The 13,535-nt window shown below is 40.1% G+C and overlaps 2 protein-coding genes across 3 annotated transcripts in view; both read left to right on the top strand.

The window, feature by feature from the left end:
* The window catches only part of smurf2 (SMAD specific E3 ubiquitin protein ligase 2), a 65,367-nt gene extending 60,909 nt beyond the window's left edge, over positions 1-4,458 (top strand). Inside the window, exons 18-19 of the mRNA XM_028042016.1 lie at positions 401-476; positions 1,967-4,458. Coding sequence (XP_027897817.1) covers positions 401-476; positions 1,967-2,066 — 176 coding nt within the window. The 3' untranslated portion in view covers positions 2,067-4,458. The remainder of the gene's footprint in view (positions 1-400; positions 477-1,966) is intronic.
* A 1,436-nt stretch (positions 4,459-5,894) lies between these two features.
* On the top strand, positions 5,895-11,408 carry ddx5 (DEAD (Asp-Glu-Ala-Asp) box helicase 5). 2 transcript variants are annotated; one of them, XM_028042018.1, is made up of 12 exons: positions 5,895-6,057; positions 7,248-7,413; positions 7,516-7,612; positions 7,712-7,845; positions 7,941-8,006; positions 8,094-8,235; positions 8,318-8,478; positions 8,571-8,743; positions 8,825-8,997; positions 9,085-9,144; positions 10,284-10,518; positions 10,650-10,758. In XM_028042018.1, exons 1-12 carry the CDS (start codon positions 6,011-6,013, stop codon positions 10,675-10,677), a joined length of 1,482 nt encoding a protein of 493 aa, XP_027897819.1. In that variant the 5' UTR covers positions 5,895-6,010; the 3' UTR covers positions 10,678-10,758. The 2 variants fall into 2 exon arrangements, with proteins under 2 accessions (XP_027897819.1, XP_027897818.1); XM_028042017.1 differs by having other exon boundaries at positions 5,899-6,057; positions 10,284-10,505; positions 10,650-11,408.
* The last annotated feature ends 2,127 nt before the right edge of the window (positions 11,409-13,535 follow it).

The following is a 13,535-nucleotide window of genomic DNA, read 5'->3' as shown; positions in this document are numbered from 1 at the left end:
GGGGCTAGGGCCACCCAGGCGTTTTGCACAGTTGAATGGTTGCAGGAGACAAAAGGATTTCTCTAACATGAATCAATTCAACACTCCGGGTATGTTTTCCATGAGGGAATAACATTATAACAGCATGTAAAGCTAAAAAGAAGTTCATCTTACATAATACTGCCCCTTTAACTTTACTAATGAGGTTAGAAATGACACAGAACAATATTTTCTTATACATATTTGACCTTTTTCCTTGACTTTTTTTCTATGCTGAGCTTATCACACTGATGGCTGACCTGAACTCTGGTCTGAATGCCGTAAATTATATAAATAAACCCAAACCTTTTGAGTTGGTAGTAGGACAACAAACTGAAGAAGTGATTATTAAAATATTTCTCTAAAATACTTTCCTCTGCAGGCGCTGCAGGGCCACGTCTCTTCACTATACACCAGATCGATGCCAGCACCAACAACCTGCCCAAAGCCCACACCTGGTGAGGGATCAGCGTCCGGTCAGCTGGCAGACTCTTACTTTTAGGATTGATTAAAGGAGTTTGCCGTGTTTCAAGAGGGAAACACAGCAAACTCCACATTGTTGGCACCCTACGTGAAGATGCTGGAGATCTTTTTATAAATCTCCTTAAATGCAGCAACATAATTTACTGAAAGATTAGAAGATTCATACTTTTGGCACATTTATTTAATGGTCTTAAAGTGTTTTGCTTGTTACCAAATCATTTGTGCCATACTGTACTGACAAGCAAAACTCTTCAGAAGTGAATGTATCTGAAACATTTTCTTTATTATTTAAACTTTACATTTTTGATCAGAATTTCCAGTAACTCTTATCAATAGTTGACTATGAAAAAAAGCACACTTTGTCATGTACGGTAGAGGATCTGTGAAGCTGTGGGTCATTGCTTTTCTAAAATTCATGGCAACCTGGAGGACATGGCGTCATTACGTCTTTGAAATACCAAGAGATCTTGAACAAAAATTAGGGCTGTCAACATTAATCGATTAATCTAAAAGGGTTTAATGCGTTAATATGACATAACGCAGATTGATTGCATTAGTTATTTTGACTTAAAAGCAGTCTTGTACTGCGGTCAGCAATGCAGAGTTGCACACATGAGTGAAGTCAAAAAGTGGCGAGCTCAGCAGCACACTTCAGTCTGAGTAACAAGCAACAGACGTTTGGATAAAACCCAGGAGGTTTGTACATATTGTAACTGAATTATCCTTCTACCCAAGTACAACCAGGTTAAAATGTCTAACGTTTGAAACAGAATGACTTCTTTTAAGCCTTTTTGAATAGTAAAACTTGGAAAACAGAGAATCTTCAGACATGTTTGGTTTGAGGCAACAAGCCACTTTGCGAAACAATGTACATATTCACATTATAGGCTTAGAAAGTTAACCATAATGAGCTGTCAGAGAGTTGGCATGTGGGTCGCCTTATTGGTTTAACTCAACCGAAACACACCAAATTCAGCAGCATGTCTATGTGTTAAGATTGTCAAAGTCAAGGTAGCATGACCGCCCTACTTCTCTCACCCTCACTATTTTTCTAAATTAAACCTTTTTCTTTACCTGTGTAATCTGAACCCACTGGACTTTATCTGCTTGTAAGAAAGTTGACAATTATATATCAGATGTACATTTAAGATTTAGTTATGTTGACATCTTGACAGCTAGAACCAATGGCAGTCGGTGAACCTTTTTTTTATCGTAGGTAGGAAAAGGGCAGTAAAAAAGCGTGAAGAGTTTGGATGCAGCTGGTTTGCCGTCAAAATTATTTATCAACAAAACGTGTTTTTGGAAAAACTTCACTTAAATTTAAAGATAGACTTTCCAATATCCAAAAACAAAACCTGAATTTATTTTGAATTTTACATGTCTTTAATAACGGGGCTGCCAATGAGTGCGGAAGATGCCGTCACCTTCAAACTACTTTTCGCTGACTCTTTTGTCTTTCCTCCAGTTTCAACCGAATCGACATTCCTCCCTACGAAACCTACGACAAATTGTACGACAAGTTGCTCACTGCCATCGAAGAGACGTGCGGCTTCGCCGTGGAGTGAACGGTCGACGCCTGCAGGACTCGGCAACAACAAGAAGCTACGGGGGGCTTTGACCTCAGCAAACCACCGTCTCCACAGCGAGGCGTTCGGTCCGGGGCGGGGAGGGAAGGAGTCATACTCTGACATGTAGCCAAACTACGACGGGAAGAACACCAGAGAAAAGCCTTTTTCCCTTAATATCATATTTTTTTTAATAATTGAAAAGGATATTTCCAGCTGCTAATAACTCTATTTACTAACTTATGGAACTTCAGATTTTGCTGGCTCTTTTTTTTTTTTATTTCAGCATTTAGAAACAGATTTTATTCCATGTAGCAATTCGTCATTTTACCCAGCAGAACGCGACAAAAATCACATTTACAAACGACTGATTTTGTTTGCCACAGGCAAGGACTTATTTATTTTATTTTATTTTTTTTTACAAGCAATTTGACGGTCGCAGGTCACACTAAATCCGGATGCAGATAACCGGAGCCTCCGAGCGACCTCGCCAGGGCCCCGTCAGCGTTGCCACGGAGGCGACCTGTGAGCAACAGAGGAAGGGAAGGTCACATACTGAGCTGCAACCGACTGTTTACAACCTCCTCCAAAGACACAAGCAGGGGCCTGGGCACCCTGAAATCCTGATCCGCACATTTCAAGAGCTAGTTGTGTTTGAAAACGAGTAAATGAATGAATTGCCTGAAATGTGATTTTTTTTTTTTTGTATAACATTGGGGTTTTGGGGGGGATAAAAGAGAAACAATAAAATTCTATGTAATATATATAATTTATTGCTATTCTTCCAGAAACCCCCTTTTTTTTCACCGTTTCTGGGGGGGAAAAAAGATTTGAGATGTTGCCCTGTTTTTCTTTCTTTTTTTTTTTTCCTTTCTTTTGTTTGTTTGCTTAAATTATGGGAGACCGTTTGTGGAAGCTTGACCGAATTTCATGGAAGTGTATGCTGTGGTTAATTTGGACCGAATCTCCACTACTTACATTGGGAGAAACTCGTCCTAAAGGCAAAAAAAAAAAAAGAAAAAAAAATGCCATAATCATTTTTGAAATTCAACAAACTTTTTTGCAAACTATTTTTGCTGACCCTTTAAAATCTACCCATTATTTTCTTGTTGTTCTAATCATTGCCATCGACCAACGATCGGAGTTTCGTATCGTTTGTAGCTGGACTATATTCATGCAACTGACGGTGATCTGAAACGTATTGAGCGATTTGACTGATGGTCTCAGAAGAGCACAGAGTTCATCGTTATCCGCTTTGTGCTGCCTCCATGTTACACGAAAAGAAGAAACCTCTACTACCTTTCAGCCATGTGGTGCTAAATAGCATTTACTTTTGATATATATATATATAAATATATATTAGCAGACCTGCTCACTGACATACTACTGCTTAAAGTGCACATCGCTCTACTCATGCGTATGCCTGTTTTGTGGCCCACAAGAGCTCTTATTGGCCACATCCTCAGGAGCTGCCATATGTAGTTGGTAATATTTATAACTAATGATGGCCATTTGTCTTGACTTTCTCAATGTTCGAAGATTTTAAAAAATGTCTTTTGCATTCATACTTTCACAGCAGACGAGTAACATTTTTCACAAGCAGTTTATTTTATTGTATTTTTTTTTTTTCATTTTTTGCATGTGTCCGTTTGTGCTTTGGCTTGGAAGTCGACTGAATGAGATGAACTCAAATGAATTATTCAGTCCCATCTTAAGATGGGGATTTGTTCGGTTTATCGTTTTCACGGTTGAAATGTAAAATTCTTGAATGTCTTTTTTTTCTCTTCTTTCTTTTCTCAACGATGCTGCCTGTTGAGCAATCTCTAAGACCGTGGACTGTTCTTATCATTTGCATACACTTAAAAAAAAAAAGAAGAAACAAACTTTCACAAACGTTTGCAAAGTGAAAAAAGTGTCCTCAGATGGTGCTTTGTACAGTAATACGATGTTGTTCATATATGTGGATCAAACAAAGTGTAATTTATCTGTAACTTAAGTAGAATTTCTTTGGTTTTGTTTCGTTTAATTACGATCTGCAAAGAGGAATTGCACACAAACAAGATGACGTTGCTGTGACGTTGCTAATGCAGCATTTATGAATTCACCTTTTTTTAAAAATAAAAAAAAAAACAAGTCCAGTGCACAAGCTGATCCCGGCTGCTTTCATGGCGAGGCAGCGCCCCTTTTAATTTTAAAAAAAAGGTCAAAATTATGAGATTTTTTTCTTTTCTTCCCCAAACAGCATGATCCACTAGCAGGACTATATTTCTCATAGCCGACTGATGCAATTTTATGTATGTTAACACTATCATTTAAGAGCATCTTATTTTTGTGTGTAATTAGTTTGAATTAAACTTGCCTTTGTCTAACAACGTAAGGCCTTGTACAACAACACGTCCTGAGTTTTTTTGGGCGACTTCCGTCAGAAGAATGCATAAACACTTGATTTCCTTAACAAAGGTTGTTAAGCCTAAGCATTTAAAACTCTTTACAGTTTCAAATGTAAAGAGGCGGAGTGGTTTGCTTTTGCATCTGTGTTGCTCATGATCCAATCTACCACTGGCAGTCACTGGTAGATACCAGACGGCTGAAAAGGAGCAGGATTGTTTTCGGAGGGGAGGAGGAGGTGTTGAATACGGGCGTTTTATTTCATCGATGTGAATCTTCCATTCAGGAAATTGACCAAAGTATCTATTTCATACTGATCGTGGTTTATGATCGAATACTTTTTTTCGATGTGAAATTTGTTGCACAAAGCGAAACACTGACTTTATGGAGTCAAAAGAGAATGCAGGGGAATTTTTAAGCGTTATTTAAGCTGGTTGGGTGTTTGTTTTTGAAATTTTAGTGAGTTTTATTTATTCTTTTTAGGGTATTTCAACTGTTTTTCAACAGCCTCAAACTTTTAATCCATTTTATTTGACTTTTGTTATTGGAAAGAGTAGTGTATAATTGTGAAGCAGAAGTTTAGGAAATTTTTACCCCATCTATTGTTTGGTGACAAACTTCAATCAACTGATATTTTTCTTTAATTTTGACTTTATTGGTTAATTAGGTGACTTCTGAAAAAAAAAAGTAGCGTACTTTTATTTTACTTAGGGATATCTGAGTAAAAAGGAGCCGGAAACAAATGCGCACCACACTTTTCAGGTTTGCATAAAAAGTACGATGTATTATTTTGTTTTTACACCACATACATACTTTCTGGTGGTCTAGTAAAATAATAATTAAAAACGTAATAAGAACAAGTTAGAATTAGCAATAAAAAGCACTTCTGAAGTTATTATGAAACGTTATTATTTTTCTTCTAATCAAAATACTGTAAAGTATATATATATATAAAAACTGGGTTGGTCCTGATTGCGTCATTTACTGTAATATGTGTAGGCATCGGAAGTAGGTCGTATTACCCTTTTTTCTGTCTGGTACATATTCATCCGCCAACATTCGTTCCAGGGAAGCCATAAAGTTCACTTCTTAACCATATATAATATCCAACAAACGAATATTTTTTTAAATTGCTTTGTTGTTTTTACTAAGGTTTTTAATTACAACAGATTTGAATTATATTCGCTGACATTTTGCGCGTACACCGTTTGTCTCTTTGTGTGTGTGATTGTGAGACACTTAAGCTCCTGTCTTCCCTTTTATGGATGTTAAAAGTGCAACGACATTAATTAATAAAGACTGTAAGTCGATTTTTACGGTGAAAGTCATATAAAAGTCAGTTTTCTTTGTTCTTTTCGCGTTTTAGGAAACGCTGGGATCGAAACCGGTGCGGCGGATGAATCCGTCGGAAGTGAGACTTTGTGGCCCTTATATAAGCCGGGCCTCATTTCGCGTTAACCGGCATTTCAGCACCACTGCCGGCCCTGTTTTCTATCTGACGCCGAGGCCGCTTTGTATTTATATACTTTTTTGAATTCGTACGTTTTGTTCACAATATGCCTGGATATTCAGACAGAGACCGCGGCAGAGATAGAGACAGAGGGTAAGTCCGTTGTTTTGTGCTTATTGTTTGAAGATTTTTACTGTCGCGTGACATGGCTGACGACACTTACGATGATTTTTTTAAAAGTGTTTCTCGGGTCTTCTAGACTTCCTGAAGTCACCACAATTACCACACAAAGGTAGTTTAGGTGTTTTTATCGGTAGAACGTCAATGTTTTGAGTATCTTCGCTTCATTTAGCCTGAGGCCTTGTTTGGCCTCGTGCCCCGGCGCAGCTGCGTTTCGTTAGCTACAGGCTAACTTTTGCTCAACCGGCACCAAGGCTAGCCACTAATGTGAGCTCTTAAAAAGTAAACCCAACATCGTGGAAAATGTTTTAATGGCTTCTGACGTTTGTTTAGTATTCGGGTTGGCGTTATGCCCGGTATTTATTTGTGGCGAAGATACGGTTTTGGAACATTGCTAATATGAAGCTAACTTGGCTAGTCGGCTTCTCGCCATGTGGCGGCGTTGGAAAGCGGACACAAAATGCCGGCACGGCTCTTTTTTTCTCTCTCTCGCTCCTTTCTTTCCAATTGTTCTCATCTGGTTGGAAGGACTCGGACGCAATAGTTTCCTCGACCCAATCCGATTAACTTTTTTAGTATGCCGATAAAAAAAAGTCTAATGACTTCTGTCTCTACAAATGGCTTTAACTTTTCTAATGAGCTGAAGATTAGCTATTTGGTTTGAAACTATTGAACGTATTAAAACTACGTGTTGCCACCATTTTAGTTCTACAATAATAATAATAATAATAATAAAACAAGGCGTACCTCGCTTATTATTCTTTAACCATATTCAAGTGTTTCGCTCATACTGTCATGATCTTTTTTTTTAATCTCGTCCCCATTTGGTAACGCAACAAAGAGCAATATCAAAAAATACTTTTACAGTTAAGTTTTTATTAGAGCTTAATTTTGAGGACTTTTCATTATTCTAATGGTGTCATGAAAATTGGTTCTCAGAACATCTTGTTAAACCTGATATTGTTTTTAGCACTTACAATATGGGATCTGGTTTAAAAAGCTCATTAAAGCAAGACAATTGTGGTATAAAGCCGCTTAAAAACACTTCTAAGGTTAATTTGTAATACTGCACTCATCACAACACAGTTTAGTTGGATCAAGAGTACTTTTAATTGCATTTATTTGAACTAAAAGAATAATAAGTTATGTTTTTTAATCCACAGCTATGGCGGTGGACCACCCCGATTCGGTGGTAGCCGGAGTGGAGGTGGAGGAAAGTTCGGCAATCCAGGTGAGCGGTTGAGGAAGAAACACTGGAACCTGGATGAGCTCCCAAAGTTTGAGAAAAACTTCTATCAGCAGCATCCTGATGTCGCCTGTAGATCACTGGTATGTATAGGTTATGTAGCAGCAATAGACATGGGGTTTCTGTGCATATGTTGGTGCTTTGTGATCATTTATGACCACTGAACTCTTTGTTTTAATTTGCAGCAAGAAGCTGAGCAATACAGAAGGTCCAAAGTTATTACAGTGAAGGGGAGGGACTGCCCAAATCCCATAACTCAGTTTCATGAAGCAAGCTTTCCCTGTAAGTTTTTAAGAAAAAGGTACCAGGTACCATCCATTTTCTACCAATTTAGTAGAAAATGGATGTCATTTAACGGTTTTCCATATTTTACTTGTTTAGCTTATGTGATGGAGGTCATCAACAAACAGAACTGGACTGAACCAACACCTATCCAGGCCCAGGGTTGGCCTTTGGCTCTCAGTGGCATGGACATGGTTGGCATTGCACAGACTGGCTCTGGCAAGACACTTTCTGTAGGTTGCATGTCTTCTTTGGCCCATGGCATAATTTTTATATTTTTAACTGCAGTATATAGTGTTGCTAATCAAACTGTTGCTTTCCTTTGCAGTATCTTCTGCCTGCAATCGTGCACATTAATCACCAGCCTTTCTTGGAACGTGGGGACGGTCCAATTGTAAGTTTAAAGTATTGTCGTTTTGACAAGACCTGCATGTATTAACCAGAGTTAAATGTTAAATGTGTTGCTTTTTCTTCCTGGCAGTGTCTGGTGTTGGCCCCCACCCGTGAGCTGGCTCAGCAGGTGCAACAGGTGGCTGCTGAATATGGCAAAGCTTCTCGTCTGAAGTCCACCTGCATCTATGGAGGCGCACCAAAAGGGCCTCAGCTCCGTGATTTGGAAAGAGGTGCAGTTTTGGTGTCTGTGTTCAGAACTATGCATGGAACGTGAAAGAGTTTGCCTCTGATGGTGTATCTAATTTGTTTTAGGTGTGGAGATTTGCATCGCCACTCCAGGCAGGCTCATTGACTTCCTTGAAGCAGGAAAAACGAACCTTCGCAGATGCACTTACCTGGTGCTGGATGAGGCAGACAGAATGCTGGACATGGGGTTTGAGCCGCAGATCAGGAAGATTGTTGACCAAATTAGGGTATGAATTGTTTATTCAAGCCTTTATTAACTCTACTACAGAAGCTGTTGATTGGCTGATGTGTTTGGCTGACTGTTGAATTGTTGTTGCAGCCTGACAGGCAGACTCTGATGTGGAGTGCTACTTGGCCTAAAGAGGTTCGCCAACTGGCAGAAGACTTTCTGAAGGAGTATGTTCAGATCAACATTGGTGCACTGCAGCTTAGTGCTAACCATAACATCCTGCAGATTGTGGATGTCTGCAATGATGGAGAAAAAGAGAATAAGTATGTAATTGTGACTCAAACTGCAAATTGTGCACATGGCGTGTTTCAGGAATTTTGAACTTGATGTGAATTTTCTTTCAGGCTAATCCGTCTGCTTGAGGAAATCATGAGTGAGAAGGAGAACAAGACCATCATTTTTGTTGAGACAAAAAGGCGGTGTGATGACCTCACTCGACGAATGAGAAGAGATGGGTGGCCAGCTATGGGAATCCATGGTGACAAAAGCCAGCAGGAGAGGGACTGGGTCCTTAACGGTAATTATCTGTTGTTAAGTTGTAATTTATATTTCTCATTTTAAGAAATATGCCAGTATAACTCTGTCTTTCTTTGATGTTCTTTAGAGTTCAAATTTGGCAAAGCCCCCATACTGATCGCCACTGATGTTGCGTCCAGAGGCCTAGGTCTGTATCCTCTAAACTTCACCCTTTCATACGTTTAAAGCATTTCTAAAAGAAAGTGTTTGCTTTCTTTAACACTTCTGCTTCTTTCTGAGTTTCTCCCCTGACCTGAAGGAGCAGTCTGTGTGGCAGGGCCTTGGCATGACAAGCCCAGGTATCCAGAGGGGGAAGGAGGATTCTTGGAGGTGTCCAAACTGGCGAGGCACGGGTCTCCCAGTCATGCAGATGTACAGAGGTGACCAGGCCCAAACGAAGCATAATGTGCTGGCCTGCCTAAAAATGGGGGAGAGTTGAGGGCTGGCCAAAGTTCCTCCCCCATGTTTGTTTTTTCTGGCCATGGTTTGGACTGCTTCACACACCCAGGTCTAACTGTCCCAGCTAAAAGCCAAGCTACACTGCCTCCTTTTTGTCTTGCATGTACTTTTTGATTCTGCATTGCAAGTCATTTGAGCCAATTAAACTGTTCTAGCGAGACATTTGAAGCATGGCTAATGATGCAGTTTCATAAACCTCAGTCTGAAGAGCAGTCCGATCTTACCTTCACCTCTGTAATGACATAGCTACTGGCGCTTTTGGTGACAGTGGGACATGGTAGTTGGACACGGTTGGACAAAATCCAAGCTCACATTCCTCCCTCGCCTGCGTTTCAAAGTCATGTCGAGACCTGCCAACGAGAGACATTATGGTCAAGTGAACGCTGGGTATGGAAAAAGATGGCATGCTGAGAAGGGGTTGACCTGTAGGCTTCCTTCCAAGGGGTCTGGTCTACAGGTTGACGGAAAAGTTTCAATTCAGTAGCCAGCAAGGAGCCACGGGGATGGGAGGGTTTTTTCTAAGAGGAAGTAATGTTTTATAGAAACCTTTTTTAGAGACTGTGGGGGTTGTTCTGCAATGGGAATGGATTATTGAATGCATACTCCTGGAAGGTAAGGGTTTTGCTCAATATATGAGAAGCAAATGGAGTGTGCATCATTTTCTTTTCCCACCGTAGTCTCCCTATCTACAGTTAACACTAGTCTTTTCCAACTTTAAGGTTTATCCAACGACAAGACTAACTTTTTTTTTTTTTATCTGGTTGTTGTGTTGGCTCTGGCACACGCAATGTGTTGCCCTTCTTTCTGCCACACTGCAACGTCTTACAGATGTGGAAGACGTGAAATTTGTCATCAACTATGACTACCCTAACAACTCTGAGGACTATATCCACCGCATTGGCAGAACGGCTCGTAGCCAAAAGACGGGCACAGCCTATACCTTCTTCACTCCCAACAACATGAGGCAGGCCGGGGACCTCGTCTCTGTTCTGCGCGAGGCCAACCAGGCAATTAACCCAAAGCTCCTCCAGATGGCAGAAGAAAGAGGAGGTAAATCTAATTGGTGAGACGCAAAAACGGTGCCGTAAAAGGCAGTTACTTTTCTTCCGCCGTTTGTTTCTGGGCTGGATTAAATATCAAGCTGGTTTAAAAGGTAGTCGAGATGAATTAAAAATCGTTTTCTGTACCTTCCAGGTCGTTCAAGGGGCGGCAGAGGTGGTGACTATGACCGTCGGGATAGGTATTCCTCTGGAAGGCGTGATTATGGCGGCGGTAGGGATAGAGACAACAATAGAGGATATAACAACGGACCAAACCAGAGTTATGGCGTAGGTTCTCAGAACGGAGGCTATGGAGGCAGCAACGGTGCCAGCAATGGATATGGTGGAGGGAACTACAACACCAATGGACAGTCAAACTTTGCCACCAATCAAGCGGGAGCTTTTGCTGCCCAAAACAACTTCCAGGCCCAACAGTTTGTTCCCAATAAGCCAGTTGTACAAAATGGCGCAAGCCATCCTCAGTACCAGTTCCCTCAGGCCCAGGTGCCTCCTCAGCATCCACCACAACAACTTGCCCCTCAACAGCATCCTCCACCGCCTCTGGTGCCGTACCCCATGCCTCCACAGTTCTCTCAGTAAATGCCCCACATACTTGAAAGAGGTAATTTATTGCATTTTGTCTTTTAAGTTCTACACCTAATTTGAAATTTTTGTATTTACACAACAGGGTTCTGTCAACCTATGAAGCCTTTTAAGATCTGCAGTGCAGCAATAGTTTTGGTTGCACATTTGTTTTTCCTGTATTTAATTTGTTACATTCCTCAGAAATATTTAGTTTGTTTTGTACCAGAAAATTACAAGTGTATTGGTTTTCATGTGTAGCATTCAGTGATCAGCTCCTACATTGAAAGTGCACTGCATGATCTTTGAAATAAAACCATACAAAAGATTGTTTTATTGTGATGGGTTTTTATCCCCCGTTTCTGCTCAACTTGTGTACTACCTTTACTGTCCAGCAGGTGTCATGCTTTCCAAGATTAATAGGGACTGGGCAGTTGCATTCTTTAGATGGTTTTAGTGGTAGATGACAAGTTTATGTAGAGTTGGGGAGGTTAAAGCACCCCAAGGTCCAGAGTGGAAAACTTGATGCCAGAGGTATTAAATTCAAAAACACTTCATTAATCCCAAAGGTAAATTACTGTTAAATGTGGTTCACTAATTCAGATTCTTCAGTTATTGAAGCTGGCGATGGCTGTTGGCAGGAAAGATCTCTTGTATTACAGTGTATACTGTAATATATATATATAGAAAATCAAGAATCACAATATGCTTCAAATTTTCTTTTGAAGACGCCTCTGACTAAAGATACCGTTTTGAAGAATCCTTTGCATAATCATCTCCAGAGGTTCCACAGTCGTCTCAGAACAGAACCAGCCTTTCTCATCAGGCTGTTGTGCCTTTTTAGGTCCCTAAAGTAAAATGAGATTGAAGTGGCAAGAAAAAATACTATATCCCACATTGGTGTACTTGGACAAAATAAACTAGAGATCACTCTCCATCAGATTGGGACTAAAGGAGGCCCTGAAGCTCTGAGACCACAGTGTCTAAGGTTACTATAGTAACATTAAAACAGATTTAAAGTCAAGGTCCCCCTGCTGAAGCCAGCACAAGCACAGGTCTGTGAAGTTTCCCAGTGAACATCTGAATGATCAAGAGGAAGACAGACCAAAATTAAACATTTTAGTATAAACTCCACTCACTGAAGGACTAGAACAATCCCAAGGACACCACTCCAACCGTGAAACATGAAACTTGCTTTGAGAATGCTGTTCTGCAAAGGAAACAGGATGACTGCACCATCTTGGGTTGCTTTAGGAGGGATGTAGAGATTTGGGCAACAACCTCCTGTCAGAGCATTGAAGATGAGTTGATTCTGGGCCTTCCAGCACAATGGTGACCTGAAACACTCATCCAGGGAAACTAAGGAGTGGCTAAGAAGCATGTCAAGGGTTTAGAGTGGCCTAGCCGGTCTCCAGACCCAAACTAGAAAATCTTGAGATGTTGAAATTTTGTGTTGCCCTGAAACCTGAAAGATCATAAGGAATGGGCCAAAATTTCTATTATTTATTTTCCCCACTGTAATTCGAATGAAAGAGAAACTTGACAATAGTTTGTTTTTTATCCTCAACATGTATTTGTATTAAATCCTCCAAAGTCATTGCAATTACATAAACCCATAAACTGTACAGCCCTAAGCTAAACCACTTTCAGGCTCATGGCACCCTGTGATAAGTCACTTCTGACCCTTGTACAAAACCTCCATGAAATCTGGCCACCTTTCCTGCTCTGTTGAAGAAAAGGATCCCAGGAGCATGACACTGCCACTACCGTGCATCACTGTGAGGGAGATGTTTTCAGGGGGATGTGTAGTCGTGTTGTTGCTAAGTTTTGCATGTAGGATAAATTTTTTGTCTCATCTAACTAGAGCCCTTTTTTCAAATGTTTGCTGGTTCTCCTGTGTGGATTATGGGAAACAGGACTTACTTGGACTTTCTTTTAATATTTATTTTATGAATGTTTGACCTAACTTTGATCAATACATTTCGGAATTGTGATGTTTTCATTAAATAAGAAACGCAAATAAAATCAGACCTCATCAAAAGTCATAGTAAGTCATTGAAAAACACCATCTTCCAACCACTTCCTATCGTCTTCTTTGTGATTTTCGCCAGTGGCAACTTCCTGTTGTTGATCACATGACTGGTGTGACGCGAAAAAAGTACGTCACCACTACTCGTGGCATATAGGTTATTGCAGTTTTGCGAAAGACACAAATTTTGATACAGTTGAAAAACCCACACAAAGCTTTTTTTTTTTAAATGGGAAATCGTTTTTTTGTCTGTTTTTAGAAATTGCCGTGTTTTATGTCGTGCAGCCAATAATGTAAAAAACTAACAAAAAACAACAACTCTATGTGTGCTTTCACAGCAGACATGTTTATTAAAATCATCCATAATCAAACGTTAATCATAGTTTACTAAACGTCCTGCCAATAAAATTTGCAAAACGTTTATAAAAA

Source organism: Xiphophorus couchianus, chromosome 16 (assembly GCF_001444195.1).
Source record: "Xiphophorus couchianus chromosome 16, X_couchianus-1.0, whole genome shotgun sequence".
Taxonomy (NCBI): Eukaryota; Metazoa; Chordata; class Actinopteri; order Cyprinodontiformes; family Poeciliidae; genus Xiphophorus; species Xiphophorus couchianus.
The sequence above is the reverse complement of the archived record's forward strand: the minus strand, read 5'-3'. Positions and strand labels throughout refer to the sequence as shown.